Below are 17,275 nucleotides of genomic sequence, written 5' to 3' on the forward strand. Positions count from 1 at the left end.
TCTGACTGCTTTCACACCAACAGCGGAAAGCAGCATAAGAAATTCCTATAGGGTCATTCAGGAAGGTATGCGTTGTATGCAGTTTACACACAATTGCCCACTTTCTCCTACAAGCAAGGTCATGTTGAAGGAAGCCATCTGAGTTATTTACTGCTGGGCTCTACTGAGCTCTATAGACAGGTAGAAGTAATTCCCTTTGGACAGAGGCATTCTTGGGTGGGATGGAGTGAACCCTAACATTCATATAAGCAAACATTTCTGGAGTAGAAATAAGAAGAGCCTGAATTCATGCATGTCCTTCACTTTAAGTCCTGTTACTAATGAGAGAGGGATTTGTTTGTAAAGGACTTGTTAACTATAATCTTGGCATAAAATGCCGCAAAGTCACTTTCCAAGTCACTCTCCGTTCCTGTCTGGGCAAAGAGAGAAGAGGAGAGAAAAACCTTGTTCTAGGCCTGGGGCATGCTTCAGTGGTGCCTGGAAGAGAGGTTTTCAAATCTTAAATTACCTCACTTTTCCTCCCAGTACTGGCAATTGATACAGGTCAGGCAACGCAGTCACTTTGGCATTGTGTTGGCTGAAAGGCAGTGGGCTTGGATTGGGACCTAGTTCAAACATCCAGTGAGGACATGCTCATGCTTCTCATGGTAACTGCCTGCTCCTCCCTAAGAAGGCCTGTGTATATTTTGATAATCATTGTCTTAGATTAGGACTCAAAAAGGGTATTTGCACAAGCTTAAATATTGGTTGCAAGGCTGAGGTAGTGATGTTTGGTAACAGAGTTGGCATTACTGTGTAAATTTACTGGAAGCTGCAATGAAGAGTGGTATATAAATATTTTAAATAAAATAATTTAATAAGATGAGAGTGTAACAGTTTATAAAAGCAGAGGCACACGTGACAAAGTACTATACTCATGATGTTTTCAGTTACTGGCTGTCCGTAGTAAAAATGCATGCATGATTTATCTGCATGTTTTGATGATACAGCAAAGTGTTTACCCAGACATTTTTTTACAACTAATTCTGATGTGTTTTTAATGTTCTAGTAGCACAACCTGATGAATTAGACAATGAAAGGTATGAAAAATTCAGTCCCCTTTTCTTTATTGCATGTTTCATGTTATCTGTGCTTGTGTTGCTTAGCTGTGATGCTTATTTGTTAATTTAAACATTACTGGCAGCGAATGATCTTGAATGGGTGGTTTGAAGGAAAGATGCGTTGCTTCTAAATATTGTTACTCACCTGCCTCTCCTGATATTTTGTAACTAAGGCTGCAATCCTGCGCCTCCTTGGAAGTAAGACTACCGCAAAGCAAGTCCCAGAGTAAAACTTAATTAAGATTGGGCTGAAAGCCTTGAACCTGAGGCCTTGAACTCTACATTCACATAGTTCTGTGAATCCCCAGTTTTTCTGGAAGAATGTATTGGAAAAAATGGTAAAATCCACTCATTTTGCTGCTCTTTAATCTCTTTGAATGTACAGTGAAGGTCACTTAATGGAGTTTAATTGCCCCCTTAGCACTCTTTAAGCAACCTAATCATGACTGCATAAGGGTGGTTTGTCTGAACTTCAGCAGGCTACCTCCCATAACAAATTCCTTCAGTTCATGTCCCATTTAAATTGAGAAAAATAATTTACTTATTTTTATTTTATTTATTTTATTTCTATACGGCCCAATAGCCGAAGCTCTCTGGGCGGGTCATAAAAATTAAAACCACAAGGTACAGCATAAAACAATATAAAATATGAAAGGTTAAAACCACAATATAACGGTACAAGCAGAATAAAACCTAGCAGCAATGCAGGTATTTAAAATACGGATTTAAAATGCCAGAGCTAAAAGATTAGGAAGCTAAAATGCTTTAAAAAAAAGGGAGAATAAAAAGGTCTTCACCTGGCGCTGGAAGGAGTACAACATAGGTGCCACACGAACCTCTCTAGGGAGCTCATTCCACAGTCAGGGTGCCACATACTTCTGTGGGATATGTGCGCAGAGGTGCACAACTTTTTTGGCCCCAAGGGGTCACGGTCCACACCCATAAGTGCATTCACTCACACACACACCCTTCAGCACACAGGGATGGGGAGGTTTGAATCTACTCTCCCAGCCCACTGAGATCTAGGGATTACTGTTTTTCCACCCCTTGTAGTTACAGAAATAACATCTCACAGGTGGAATACTGAGGATGGGGAGATGCTTTCGCCTTTCCAGTGAGATAACTGTTTCTCTAGTGCTCCCGGTGGTGGGAAAACTGCAATCTCACAAGCAGGGTCGCTGGTGGTTGGGAAAGCCTCCCCTCAGATTAAGCAAGTATGAATTTGAAATGCAGAGGCAGGTTGCAGTAAATAAGAGATGTAGCTTCAAGTTCCACTTCTGTTATGGACTTAACAAGGACAAATCACTACTTTAGGACGCAGTCTTATCCAGATGCCTGTCAGCCTCTGAACTCGGACACTGACAAGCATCCTATGCAGAGCGGGAGGAGCTCAGAGGCAATCTGCTTTACCTCCGCGCTTCCCCCGCTCTACATTTTTGCTAGACTGGCGTTTTTATCCATCTCCCTAGGACTCTGCAGAGGAGGAGGGAGGAGGCTGGGGATAGCACGTGTCCCTGCTTCCCCAGTCCCCTCCCCACCCACAGAACCATCCCCTTTCCAAGGTCATTTTTGCAAGCTGGTTCTCTCCATGCTGGCTGTGAGGGGGAGGGAGCGGAGAGCTCGGACTCCACGGTCTGAGGTCGGACTGAGGTGTGAGTCTCTGTCCAGGGTCTGAGGTGGTGTCTCTGAGCTCGGACTCCAGGAATCTGAACTATCCTATTACACACACACACACACTGTCTAAGGGCCATGGGATTTCTCTCCCTGTCTTGGTTTCTCATTTGTAAAACCTGAAGATTAAGTTGCTTCATAGAAGTGTAATGAGAATGAATCGGCCATTTTAAAACTGCCATAGGATCCATTTATTGATACTTTATTAGCAAGGTAAAATGTCATCTTTGTTCCTCCAGCTGGGGCTACGTCCACCCCCAACTGCTGAGTGTGCCTGAACTATGTCACTATTTGGCAGAAGGATGGGTCACAGGAGAGAGCTTCATGAGGAACCTGTTGGGCTTCAAAAGGCAAAATCCGGGCAAGGTGAAAAGCAGCCCCTACTGGTACCAGCCATTTGGTAATGGGCAAGGGGGAGGGTTAATCTAAAACAAAGATTTGAGAACAGCACCGGTCTGAATTACCCATTATGTGCAAGGAGGATTGTTCATACTACATCTGTAACTGTGTACATAAATGCTTGTACAGGTATACTTTCTGTGCTGGGAGGGGAACACTGGAGGCAGTTACAAAGGGAAAGTGTGGAAAAGGGCAGACAGAAAAAACTGCAGCCATCCGACATGATGGAACTTCCAACAGACTGGTTTTACTTCCACCTATATTCTCGAGGTTTTGCCCTGATTCTGTCAACACCACCCAAGACCCAAAGACAGCTGCAGTTCATGAGTCTTCTGCCCATCCCCCTGCTTATGCAAGGCTTCTCAAGCAGGATGTGTGTTTTGGCCTGCATTCCCAAGGAATCAGTTTGCTGGCAGCAGTCAAAATGTGCTTGTATGGTCTTGGGCCATAAGAGCCAGTTTGCTCACTCTCCTTAATTCAGTAGAAACTAACTTTGTGTTTTGTTTCTCCAGTTCTGCCTTCTAGCTTGTGGTGTCCTCACATTTTTGGCTGTGCTGGGCCAGTACATTCCAGGTGTCTGTCTTGCCTATTTAACAAGTGAGTAGCTGTGTGTCAAAAGGAGGACTGGACAGTAAGAGTGCCCTTCACTTGAAAGGGCAGAGCATTTGTATATACAAATGTACAGTTATGCCAAGCTGTGAGCTGACAGCTGAGTTCAGTCAGAGCCAGCTCCAACTTGCTTTCGTTTCATTGTAAATTGGGGTGGGCAACTTGTGGCCCTCCATATGTTTTGGCCTACAACTCCCATGATCCCTCACCATTGGCTGTGCTGGCTAGAGCTGATGGGAGTTGTAGACCAAAAAATCTGGAGGGCCACAAGTTGCCCACCCCTGTTGTAAACTGTGTGTACTTACTGTGTTACCCTAAATATCTGTCCCAAAACGCTTCTTGGGCGTGTTCATTGAGCAGCTGAGCACCAGCCTTCTAATCATCCTCTTCCTCCAGTGCTTTCCCTCCTGCTGTGGCCACTTGCTGTGTACCACCACCTTGGTCAGCGTCTGTACACCAAACTGGAGCCAGCTCTGCGGCGATTAGACTTCAGCGTTCATGGCTACATGATGGCCAAGCATAAAGAGAGGCAACGTGAGTCTGGTACATGGCTGGTATTAACTGCCACCAGTTCATGGGTGGGGGGGGGGATGTTGCATATTACATTCTTGTGAGCTGCCCCTTCTTGCTGGTGACATGAGAGACTTGGCACCTTAGTGGTTTGGATCAAAGTAGTGAATGAGCCAGTGGCTGCTTTAGAAAGTTCCTCCTCACCTAACCACAATTGCTTGGAAATTAGTGCTTCTTGCAGTCAAGGAACAATTGATTGCCAAAAACAGGAGATTAGAATTGTGGCCATCCTAATTAGGGCACAGAGGTCAGTTGTCATTCTGATGCTTGGTGTGTCCATCCCTCCCCTCTGCAGTCTCTGGTTTCCAGTCCTAGTAGCTTATCTCTCTATAGCCTTGCTTTAATGCAGCACTCTTTTCTTTTTCTTGGCTTCTTTGTGGACATGCTGAGTTGTTTTGTTCCAATCCATAACTGCTACTCTGGGCTCCAATTTCACTGCAGTGCGACACCAGATGCTGAGGCAGCATCCTGCTAGTGCTGATGGGAGTGACAGTGAAGAAGAGCTTGCTGCTTTCTGCCCCAAGGTAAATATAGCACAGATCTTGCTAAAGCATGGGATACTGCTGGGATTGGTGGGAGGGGCAACAGGGTAGCCTGTGAGTTTCTGTTCATATTTTCTTGATTTGAAGCATGTGGTGTCTTCTGGTAGCTTTATTCATCCTCTTAATTTGAATATGAAATTGTTTTTATAGTGTCATTGGATTTGCTTTGTAAGCACCATGTCTTAAATTCTCAGAAGCAGATTCTGCTTCTGACTATTCTAGTAAGATTAGGAGGGGTGACACAGTTCTTTTTCTCAAGCACCATAGGCCACAAGTTAGGGAACAAGGAATAGACCACCTCAAAGAAATTGCAACACAAATACAAGTTTTTTTTTCATATTCTTTAAGATTTCTCAATCAAAACATCCATAGTCAACCAAAATCAAAGTGGGCAAAGGCCACCATTAGAGACTTTTACTCTCATGAACTTAGAAAAAGACACATAAATTGATCCTTGTTGGTTTAATTCACTTAATGTAAAATTAAAGGTGACTAAACATTGCTTGACTGTGTCTCAAGGGTAGGCAACATGGTGCCCATAAGCACAAATGCACTCTAGGCACTTTCCTTGGCACTCGCCAAGGTGCCCTGCCCCTCTCAGCTAGAGCACACACATTTTCATACTGGCAGCTGAGATTGCTATGAAATATGCTTCTTTTGAAACAGTGTTGCTGTTTCTGCTGAAAACTGGGTTAAATAGAGTTGTTTAGTGTGACCCCCACCTTTGCCTTGTACTCAGTCTTTTGGGCAGGTTGTCCTTTGCCATGCCTCCCATGGCAGTCATTTTGTGGTGGTGCCCAGGACAATTCCTCAAAATGCTAAATGTGCCCATGACCCAGTAAGGTTGCCTATCCCTTTTGTATCTAAGATTATAACTTCCAGAGGGGAAGCAGTGTAGAGGGTTGTAGCAAAACAAGAGTCCTGTAGCACTTTAAAGACAAGCAAATGTCATAAGCTATCGAGAAGCAGAATTTACTTCATCAAATGCATGAAGTATTATCCTCAGGTGGCTATGGTATATTACCTAGACCCATTTCAGTCTGGGTTTCAACTTGATTACAGGACTGAATCAGCCTTGGTCACCCTGATGGATGACCTTTATCAGGAGAGAGACAGGGGGAGTGCAACCCTGTTAATTCTGCTCAGTCTTTCAGCGGCTTTTGATACCATCAACCATGATATCCTCCTGGATCGACTTCATGGGTTGGGCATTGGAGGCACTGTGTTACAGTGGTTCCAATCTTACCTGTGGGGCTGATTTCAGAAAGTGACAATTGAGCTATGGGGTTCCGCAGGGTACTATCTTGTCCCCAGTGTTGTTCAACATCAATATGAAGCCGCTGAGAGTGGTCATTAGGGGATTTGAAGCCAAATGCTGATGACACACAACTCTTATCTCCCTGTGGCATCTGAATCAGGTGAGGCTGTGCAAGTCCTGGATCAGTGCCTAGACTCAATAATGGGCAGGATGAGGGCCAATAAACTGAAGCCGAATCCTGCCAAGACGGAAGCCCTGTGGGTGAGTGGTTCCTGAGCCTGGGAGATTGGCTTATTGCCTGTTCTGGGTGGGGTTGCACTCCCTTTGAATGATCAGGTTCATAGTCTGAGGGTACTCCTAGGCCCATCACTGTCACTGGAGGCTCAAGTGGTGCCTTTTACCAGCTTCAGCTGGCTTGCCAGCTACAGTCTCTCCTGGACTTGGCCACAGTGGTACACAGGCTGGTAACCTCAAGACGAGGTTATTGCAGTGTGCTCTATGTGGGGCTTAGGCTGCTCTGTAAGCTGGAGTGCAGAATGCAGCAGCTCCGCTGTTGTCAGGAGCTGCCCCTTTTCAGCATGCAACTCCTTTGCTGAGGGAACTACACTGGCTGGCTGTTTGCTACCGGGCCAGGTTTTAAGGTTTTGGTACTAGTGTACAAAGCCCTCAACAACTTGGGACCAGGATACCTGAGAGAGTGCCTTCTCCCTTACCAGCCTGCCCAGTCACTGAGGTCATCAGAGGGCATGCTCCTGGTGGTTCTGCACAAACCTATGGCCCGACTGGAGTCCACCCGGAGAAGAGCCTTCAGTGTGGTGGCCCCCTTTCTATGGAACTCCCTGCCTCTGGAGGTCAGGCAGGTGCGAACATTGTGTTGCTTCCAGCACCTCCTGAAAACATCTTTATTTCAGGAAGCCTTCCTTGACTGACCAGTAGAGTTTTTACTGGTATTCTGTTTTTTTTAAATAACAAATTTTTAATATGGTCTTTTATTCTTTTATCTTTTATTGCTCACTGTTCCAGAATCTGCTTAGATGTGGAGTGGTTTATAAATCCTGTAAACAAATAAATAAATTTTGGGTAAAGGAGGATTTGGCTATATTTACCTTACTTAACTTTTACACACACACCCTCCTGCTCCTGTAACTCTTTTTTAAACACTTCATGGCTGCTCATAACAGTGTGAGGCCAGGCCACATTTCCTGAGGGATGAGCCTGAATGCCACTGGGAACTAAGCTGCCTTGGCCACCTCATAAAGCTAAACAAGGTAACCATGGCTAAAGCCCCATCCTGAAAAATTCAAGAAAATCCCCCCCCTCCCCCTCAATGAAAAAGTCCTCCCCGTTTTTGCAGGGGAAGCACAAATGGCCCTGCAGAAACTGGCCCTGTTTGGAAGTAATGGCAGTGTCCAGCAGCAATTCATGGGTTAATTAACCCAGGAATTTCAAGGACGTGCACTGTGAACAAGCCGCTTCCAGTTTCCTGCAACAGCCTAAGAATGTGACATTTGTAGGTTGTTTCTGTGATGTCCAAACCCAGTCATTTGGGATTGCCAAGGCTGTTCGTGGGTTAAGCAACCTCAGGTTAACCCATGAACAACCCCAGGTGTCTGGTTCAGACATCACAGAAGCAATCTACAAATGCAGCATTCATAGGTTGTTGCAGGAAACGGGAAGCGGCTTGCATACAGCATGCATCCCCACAATTTGTGGGTTAATTAACCCATGAATTGCCACCAGACTCCACTGTTACATCCGAACAGGATCACAGACTGAGACTCAAAACCGAAATGTAATTTCTAGAACACTTTTATTTAGATAAAGTGCAGTTAAATTCAATCCATTCACACTTTCCACATTCACTCAAATAGTTACCAGTGCTGGAGCAACCCAGACCATATAATTAGAAGCAGGAGGTGTGCTAGCTTGCTAGCTACTGCTTTGGTGTCCATGTCTTCCTCAAAGTTCTGCTGATTTCAGTATAGTTTAAATACTGTCCCAAGTCTTTGTACAATGTGCAAAAACATGTCATTTGACTACATGTCCTGGTTGTTCACATTCCATAGTTAGCTTTGCAAATGCACACACCTGTTTTCCAATTCTTCAGTCTTTTCCTTCTGGTAACTCCTCCATTCAAACCTCAGGAGCCCTTTCACCCAAATAGGTCCATTAGATGATTTTACATGACAGGAATTTCAGCCCACCATTAGTTTAAGAGAATCAGACCAACAGGAGTCCAGTTATGTGCATTATTCTAAGTGTATGAAACTAAAAATCAACTTTGGCCTCTGCCTACTTTGATTTTGGTAGATGTTGGATATGTTGATTGCAGTACCTTTCTGTGTATGAAAAATCACTTATTTTTGTTTGCAATTTCTTTGAGGTTTTTCCATAAAATGACTGGCCTTTCCTGTCTTTGTCTGTGCATACTCTCCAGTTTGGTAACCGAAAATAACCTTTCTAAGAGCTTGTTTGTTGCCTGTTTTCTTCCAAGTTGGATGATGCAGTGGTTGCCAAAGAGCTGGCTATCTCTGATTCGGAACATTCTGATGCAGAAGTATCCTACACTGAGAATGGGACATTCAATCTGTCGAGAGGCCAAACCCCCTTGACAGAGGGATCTGAAGGTGAGGACAGCTCTTACTGGGGTGGGCAAAGAAGGAGGCAAGATATAGTTGCTATAAAATTACACTTAATACTTAATTCTTGGTCCCTCAGACTCAATTCTGAGTGTCTGTTGTAGTACAGAAGGCTTGATTTTTTTCTTTTTCATGCAGAAGGGTCAGTTCAGGCAAGTACGTACAAGTGGGTTTTATATGGCTCCCTTTCACGCTGATAAATGTTACTTCCCAGATCATGGATTTCCAGGGGAGGCAATATAGCATAAAATGAATTCTATAAAAGGAATTGTTCTCTAAAATGAAGTTAAACTGTGCTTGGTGGTTAAGGAAGAAGCCATGTCATGGTTTTAACTGCCGAACTGTCTTTCTCTCCTTAGACTTCGATGGCCACAGTGACCCTGAGGAATCATTTGCCCGAGATCTTCCAGATTTCCCTTCCATCAACCCTGAGATGACAGGCATAGATGATGAAGATGACACCAGTATAGGCATCCCAAGCCTTGCCTCCCGTATACAGGGCCAGGAAGATAACGGTCTCTCTCATGAGCAGGAGGAAGTGACCTCGGAGATCCTCCTGGGTGAGCTGCCATTGATGCACAACCTTACAGATGACTTAGCTGGCTTTGTAACCAGGGGAATGATCCAGCTGGCCTTGTCTGGAGCCTCCCAGCCGGGCTCCATGCGTGGCAACAGACGGCAGCAAAGTGCCAAGGCCTTCCTCCGGACCTCCAGCTCGGAGCTGGACACAGATGCTGAAGGGGATGACTTTGAACTGTTGGATCAGTCAGAGTTGAATCAGATGGATCCTTCCAGTTCCCGTGGCCAATAAATAATTGTCTTCCCTTCCCTTTTGTGGCTGTTCTGTCTCATGGAGCAGAGGTGGAGGAGCCCTGTGCAAGAATAAGATAGTATCCCACTGTTTGGTGTATGATCTAGCTGGGCAAATTTGGAAGATGGTTTGAATTTTAGAACAAGCTCCTCCTGGGGCAAAATCAGACAAGATTGTGAGGTACCTTTCTAGATTGCTGTGGGTTGCACTCGTTGTTCAAAGCCAAAATGTCCTATTCCTGCTGCTGCTGTTGTCCTTGTTAAATGGGTGTCAAAGACAGATCTTAGCTTCTGTTTAATGCAGCAGAAGTTAGGCAGCAGGAATTGTCTTTAATTTAAAAGCTGGATAAAAAGCCAGACAAATCTCTTGAGCAATGGAGGCGACTGTTGTACCAAGCTGCTGATTTAGGATTTAAATCCTTAGGTCCAATAAAGTGTACCTCTGTGTATGAGTATTGGTCTCTGACACCCCTGAGGTATTGGAAACTACCTTTATCCCCAGTAAATATTTGCACAGAACAACCCCAGATTTATACCTTTTGAAACCCTGCAGCTGTAAGCAGGCTCTTTTCGCACATCATAATGGCAATAATATTTTAGTGGGTTAGAATCCCTCTCACGCACATCTACATTACTTTTTATTATTTTAAAGAAGATCCCAGTACTGGAAGAATACTCTCCAACCTAGTCCTTTGAAGGCTCAAGGAGAAGCAACATGAGATTGGCCCCTAGTCCCCCTATAACATGGTAAGCGTACAACAGTGTGGGAGCCAAGAACACTTTTCCTCATTAAAAAATGCCTTGTCCCCAAATTGAAGTCATCTGATTTCTTATAGGTCACCTGACAAGGGGCCTGTCACTCTGGCCTGTCTAGCTATTGCTGACTTGCCAGTAATTTCTGAATCCATGGGTGCTGAGTGTTCTCAGATGCCCCCCTCTCCTATTTGAAGAAAGCTGCACAGCTACTATAGAAAGTTAGTTGACTAGTATCACAGCTGAAAGCTGGTAGCAAAGCCAGGGCCTGCTTCCCCAGGATTTTCCAAGTGTGGCATAACCATAGAATTTGCGGTTTAAGAATATTCCCTTAGGAAAAAACCCTGGGAATACAATGTAGGAGTAGTGCTGCATCATTTGAGGGTATTTCTGTAACCTTAGTACAGCAGCAATGTTTTGACTATTTAAAGCTATTTAATTCAGAATGGCTTAATGACAGGTTTGGGGATATGTATTCTGATATCTTGATTGCACTATCTGCATTGCTGTGAAGATGGTGCTGTGTTCCTCAAGAACAAAACATTTAGAATTAGTATCTGGATGTTACTAATATTTGGTGCTGTTTCTCCTTGTTTGATAAAACCAGCACGGGGTGTTTAACTATGCCCCATGATCTTAACCAACATCTCAGACCTGCAAAGAACTGAGGCCTTCATAGGACAGTACATGCTGTGAGGAGTATGTGTTACCATTAGTGAGTTTATGGTTCTGGTGCTCCATATCTTCCCATACAGAACTCCATACCCAAATTAATTTTGTATGCAAAACTGTTGGAAGATTGTAACCTAGAAGTAATTCTGCTTGGTATAAAGCCATACTGGTGACCCTCTGGACAGAACAGAGACTTGAATAAATGCCTTTACATCTGAAAAGTTTTCGTTAGATAGTTTCCAATCTGTGAATCTGCTGAACTGAACCATTTTGAACAGGTGGATATCCAGTTAAAGACCCTTGCTCTAGGTTCCTGTAGTTCCAACTCAACATGCACCATCTTTCAGGCTCAGTAGCTTACAAGTTTCCAGATTTTTCTGAATTTGAAGACGTTTGTGACACACTGTCTGTTGTTTTATTGACCAAACAGTAATGTGATGTAGATGCTATATGCCTAATAGCACGTTCTTGCAGAAGAGACTCAAGAGGGCGGTGCTTTGTAAATTTGAAACAGCTTGGTTTTGGTAGCATTTGCGTGACAATATCATGGTATTTAACTGCCTTTTTTAGTGTTTACAAATTGGCCAATATTGTGGAAGTTGATAGAGTAATTTGTCATCTCGCAGAATTTTTAAAAATAAGATAACTTTTGAGGCAGGAAACTGACTTTATTTCTTTAGAATTTGTCTTATGTGAATTAGAACAAAAGTTCAGTCACTAAATTTTAGTGCAATAAGACAACCAACCACAGTTTCTCCACTGTATCAATAGTGAAACAATACTTTTTTTGGTTTTTGTTAAGTGTTCCTTTCTGCCCTAACTGGTGCAAAATAAAGAATTTGAGACACTCCTAGTTTCTTTTTTTACTCATTACTTCAATTCCAATACTCATAGAATCATAGAATAGTGGGGTTGGAAGGGGCCTACAAGGCCATCGAGTCCAACCCCCTGCTCAGTGCAGGAATCCAAGTCAGAGCATCCCTGACAGATGGCTGTCCAGCCTCATCTTGAATGCCTCCAGTGTGGGAGAGCCCGCTACCTCCCTAGGTAGTTGGTTCCATTGTCGTATTGCTCTAACAGTCAGGAAGTTTTTCCTGATGTTCAGCCGGAATCTGGCTTCCTGTCACTTGAGCCCATTATTCCATGTCCTGCACTCTGGGATGATGGAGAAGAGATCCTGGCCTTCCTCTCTGTGACAACCTTTCAAGTACTTGAAGAGCGCTATCATATCTCCCCTCAGTCATCTCTTCTCAAGGCTAAACATGCCCAGTTCTTTCAGTCTCTTCTCATAGGGCTTTGTTTCCAGTCCTCTGATCATCTTAGTTGCCCTCCTCTGAACCCTCTCCAGCTTGTCTGCATCCTTCTTAAAGTGTGGTGCCCAGAACTGGACACAGTACTCCAGATGAGGCCTAACCAGTGCTGAGCAGAGGGGAACTAGTGCTTCCATTAATGCAGCCCAAAAGAGCATTTGGCTTTTTTTCAGCCACATCACCTTGTTGGCTCATCTTCAGCTTGTGATCGACAACAATTCCAAGATCCTTCTCGCTTGTAGTATCGTTGAGCCGCATATCGCCCATCTTGTAACTGTGCATTTGGTTTCTTTTTCCTAGGTGCAGAACTTGGCATTTATCCCTATTAAATGTCATTCTGTTGTTTTCTGCCCAGCGCTCCAGTCTATCAAGACCACTTTGAATTTTGTTTCTGTCTTCCAGGGTATTAGCTATCCCTCCCAATTTTGTGTCATCTGCAAATCTGATCAGCATTCCCTGCACCTCCTCCTCCAAGTCATTAATACAAATATTGAAGAGCACTGGGCCCAGGACTGAGCCCTGTGGTACCCCACTCGTTACCTCTCCCCAGTTTGAGAAAGTCCCATTGATAAGCACTCTTTGAGTCCGATTCTGTAGCCAACTGTGGATCCACCGGATTGTTGTTTCATCTAGCTCACTTTGAGCTAGTTTGCTCATCAGGAGATCATGGGGCACTTTGTCGAAAGCTTTGCTGAAGTCAAGGTATATTATGTCTACAGCATTCCCCCAGTCCACAAGGTGTCAAGGGCTCCTTGGTGGCCTCTTTCAGTCTAATCCAGTAGCCAAGTCCAGACACAGACAAAGGGATTCTTTTCAAAGCTTTATTCCTCTTTTACAACTTAACAACTCTACTGTTAACAACTAGCAGAGTACCTATGCCCTAAGTTGGAACAGTTGGTCCCCATTTGAAGGAGAATCACTGGCGGACCCTGAACTTATGGGCTAGGGAGAGTCCCTCCCTTTTTCCTTGGATCCTCTGGGCGCAACCATTGTTTGCGTGCCAACCGGGCACTACGCCTCCTTTCTGCGCCCTCCATTCGGCGCTGCTCCCTGCGTCGGCGTTGCGCGTCCAGCAAGTCTTCCCACGCTCTCTCACTCCCGGGAGTGCTATCTATGCCAGGAATGCCGGTGGGAGGAATCTCTGCCACCTGTTGGCCCTGGGAAGGATAAGCGCGCTCCTCTCCCAGGAGCGGCTGCTCTTCCTCAGAATCAGAACTACTCTGGGATTCTATGGGCTCAGTGTCCACCCTGACACAAGGGAGGTTACTTGATCAAAAAATGAGATCAGATTCATCTGGCAGGACTTGTTCTTGACAAATCCATGTTGGCTTCGAGTAATCACTGAATGATTTTCAAGGTGCTTGCAGATGGATTGCTTTATCTGCTCCAGAATTTTCCCAGGGATTGATGTCAGGCTGACTGGTCTGTAGTTCCCAGGTTCCTCCTTTTTACCCTTTTTGAAGAGAGGGACCATATTAGCCCTCCTCCAGTCATCTGGCACTTCACCCGTCCTCCATGATTTCTCAAACAGAATAGACAGCGGTTCTGAGAGTTCTTCTGCCAGTTCCTTTATTACTCTAGGATGCAGTTCATCTGGCCCTGGAGATTTGTACTCATTTAAAGTAATTAGGTGTTCCTTGACCATAAGCCTATCAATCTCAAGCTGCAATCCTGCCCCTTCAGCCTGTACTTCGCCTTTGCCATAGGGGTCATAGACCCTCTTTTGGGAGAAGACTGAGCCAAAGTAGGAATAGAGCACCTCTGCCTTTTCCTTGTCATCTGTTATCATTTTGCCATCCTTATTTAATAGCTGAACAACCATGTCTTTCCTCTGTCTTTTACTGTGCACGTACCTGAAGAAAGCCTTTTTGCTGTTTTTCACATCCCTTGCTAACCTCAGCTCATTCTCAGCTTTAGCCTTCCTGACACCATCCCTGCAATTCTGTGCTACCTGCCTGAACTCTTCCTTTGTTGCTTGGCCTTCTTTCCACTTCCTATATGTGTCCTTTTTTGTTTTCAGGTCATCTCTAAGCTTTTTGTGAAGCCACATTGGCTTCTTCTGTTGTCTTCCACCTTTTCTTCTTGTTGGAATTGTTTGTAATTGTGCCTTGAGAATTTCCTTTTTTAAAAGCTCCCACCCATCTTGGACTCCTTTTCTCGTTAGCGTCGCTTGCCATGGGACCTTCCTGATCATTGTTCTGAGTTTATTAAAATCAGCTTTCCTAAAATCCAGGGTACACGTTTGACTACACTCGGCTTTTGCTTCCCTTAGAACCAAGAACTCAAGTACAACGTGGTTGCTTTCCCCCAGAGTTCCTGTAACTGCTACTTTATCCATTAAGTCATCTCTCTTGGTTAGGATCAAGTCAAGGATAGCCGATCCTCTAGTTTCTTCCTCTATTTTCTATAGGAGGAAGTTATCTGCCACACAAGTCAGGAATTTCCTGGAGGGGCCATGTTTTGCAGAATTTGTCTCCCAACAAATATCGGGGAAATTGAAGTCCCCCATTACTACTACATCATGCTTCCTTAAAACATTGGCTATTTGCTTTTCAAAAGTTTCATCCTCGTCTTCTCCTTGATTGGGTGGCCGGTAGTAGACTCCGACCACCATGTTCCTTTTATTCTTTGCTCCATTTATTTTGATCCAGATGCTGTCGATGGGGCTACCAAGCTCATCCTCCTGTATGTGCAGAGATAGGTATTTTTCACATATAGCGCAACCCCACTTCCTTTTCTGTTCCTCCTGTTCTTTTTGAACAAGTTATATCCTTCAGTTGCTGTATTCCAGTCATGAGGGTCATCCCACCAAGTCTCAGTTACACCTATCAAGTCATAATTTCCCTCTTGTATTAAGAGTTCAAGTTCGTTCTGTTTGTTTCCCATACTCTGGGCATTAGTATATAGACATCGAAGACCATGTGCTTCATAGTCTGGCTTTCTTCCTACATGTGTCTGAAGACTATTATTGGGCGCTATTAAAGCTGTTCTCTCTGTTGCGGTGCATGAGCCTACGTCCATTGTTACCCCCAACTTTACATCTCCCTTCCCTATAGGATTCAGTTTAAAGCCCTCCTGATGAAGTTGTTCATGCTGAGGCCAAACACATTCTTCCCATCCCTTGTGAAGTGCAACCCATCCCTTGCCAACAGTCCATCTTCCAGGAAGTATAGCCCATTGTCCCAGAATCCTAATCTCTCTCATCGCCACCACCTTCGTAGCCAATCATTCGCCCACAGTATTTTTCGTTCCCTTTCTATCCCTCTTTTAACTACTGGAAGGATGGATGAGAAAACTATCTGGGCCCCAAAGTTCTTGAGTTTCCTTCCCAAAGCTTCAAAATCTGACTTCGTAGTTCTTTGTAGCTCCGCTTGGCAGTATCATTTGTTCCCACATGGATGAGAAGAAAGGGATACCTGTTAGTGGGCTTTATGAGTGCAGGCAACCTTTCAGTCACGTCTCTAATCTGTCCTCCCGGGAGACAACATACTTGGCGAGTCCACGGGTCTTTGCGACATACTTGGGTCTCGAACCCACGCAGCAAGGAGTCTCCCACTACTACCACTCTTCTTGTTGTAGGCCTGGGTTTCATCGCCTCTGTTTGACTGACCTTTAGCCTCTTGCTCACTCTCATGCAGGTTCCCCTGCGGTTCTTCCTCTGCAGGCTGTCCTCCAGTCTCATCCGCAAGTACCTGGAATCGGTTCCACAGCTCCACTGCTTCCACTGGTGCAGAGTGGCATCTAGTTCTTCTCTTAACTGTCACCCTTTTCCAAGGAGTATCCTCTACTCCATTTTTCTTCTCAGCATTTCCCACTTCTGCCTCATTTTGCTGTTGCTCTTCAAAAGACTTCTACTGAAAAACTTCTTTGAAGAATGTTGATATTGACTCACATTGTAATAAGATTGCCTGTTGGCTCAGCATCCATGCTTGCACTATTGCATAAAATGAGTATTAATCATGTGTCATTGCACTGTCAAGCAAGATGAATTAGAGAAAGGAGATTTTCCAACTAAGAAATTTCCAAATTCAGTGTTGGTGCATTACATCCCATATGGAGACATTGGAGTGGTTTTAATTGTCTTGGGGGTTTCTCCATGACAGTGGAAGGAGGAGTGAATGGAGGATTACCCGGGGATCCTCACAGGGCTCCATGAGTCCTGCACCATTCTAAGTGCACCATTCTAAGTTGCTTCACAGGACATATTTCCTGGTGGGGTGGCGGGGTTGGAGTGAACATCATCTGAGACACTGACAGGGGCAGCTCAACCAATACGAGAAGCTTCCCCACCCCCATCCAGGCTCTCACCCCCTTTTCTCCTTTGATAAAATCACTCCTTCCCACCCCACATTACTTTACTCCCTTAGAACAACAGTCATTACAAGAACAGAGTGTTATCTCTGCCATGAACCCGCCTCCCCCCACTTTACTTACTTCCTTAAAGCAACAAAGAACACAGCGTTCTCCCTGCTGTGCTGCAATCAGTCGACGCTTCAAAGCTTTGACGTTACTTTGATTCAGGAGAACCTCAGCAACTTCAGAAGCATGCATTTGGGAAACAAGCCTCATTGACCACAATGGAGGCTACTTCTGAGTAGACCCACTTATGTTTGTGCTACAAAAGGCAGGGACCAGAAACAAGGGGATGGGAAACAAACCCCCTTTCTAACCTGATGTTGCACAGGATCGGATGTTCGAAGGTGGAAGTAGTTACTTCCAAATGGCAATAAACCAAACAATGAAGAATTGCAGCTTCGAGAAAGTGCTTTACAGCCTTTAGGGAATTAGTGCTTTAAAATGTGCAATCTCAATTGGGCGGGAGATATCTGTAAATTCTGATGTGCACATTCAGGGGACAAGCCACAATGGGAGTTACTTCTGAGTCGACACTAATTGGTTTGTGCTGGGAAACACAGGGATGGGAAACCCCTTGACCAGGATC

The 17,275-nt window shown here is 44.6% G+C and overlaps 1 protein-coding gene across 3 annotated transcripts in view; it reads left to right on the plus strand.

Moving 5' to 3' along the window:
• The window catches only part of RETREG3 (reticulophagy regulator family member 3), a 15,212-nt gene extending 5,596 nt beyond the window's left edge, over positions 1-9,616 (plus strand). For 2 of the 3 annotated variants that reach the window (XM_084857362.1, XM_084857360.1), the window contains exons 3-9: positions 1,049-1,079; positions 3,011-3,137; positions 3,683-3,767; positions 4,176-4,313; positions 4,791-4,873; positions 8,644-8,776; positions 9,148-9,616. In XM_084857362.1, coding sequence (XP_084713488.1) covers positions 1,049-1,079; positions 3,011-3,137; positions 3,683-3,767; positions 4,176-4,313; positions 4,791-4,873; positions 8,644-8,776; positions 9,148-9,599 — 1,049 coding nt within the window. In that variant the 3' untranslated portion in view covers positions 9,600-9,616. The remainder of the gene's footprint in view (positions 1-1,048; positions 1,080-3,010; positions 3,138-3,682; positions 3,768-4,175; positions 4,314-4,790; positions 4,874-8,643; positions 8,777-9,147) is intronic. The other variant, XM_084857361.1, reaches the window with a different exon arrangement.
• Positions 9,617-17,275: the final 7,659 nt, after the last annotated feature.

Source organism: Heloderma suspectum, chromosome 5 (assembly GCF_057233095.1).
Source record: "Heloderma suspectum isolate Gila_16-S chromosome 5, 16-S_ref, whole genome shotgun sequence".
NCBI classification, from domain to species: Eukaryota; Metazoa; Chordata; class Lepidosauria; order Squamata; family Helodermatidae; genus Heloderma; species Heloderma suspectum.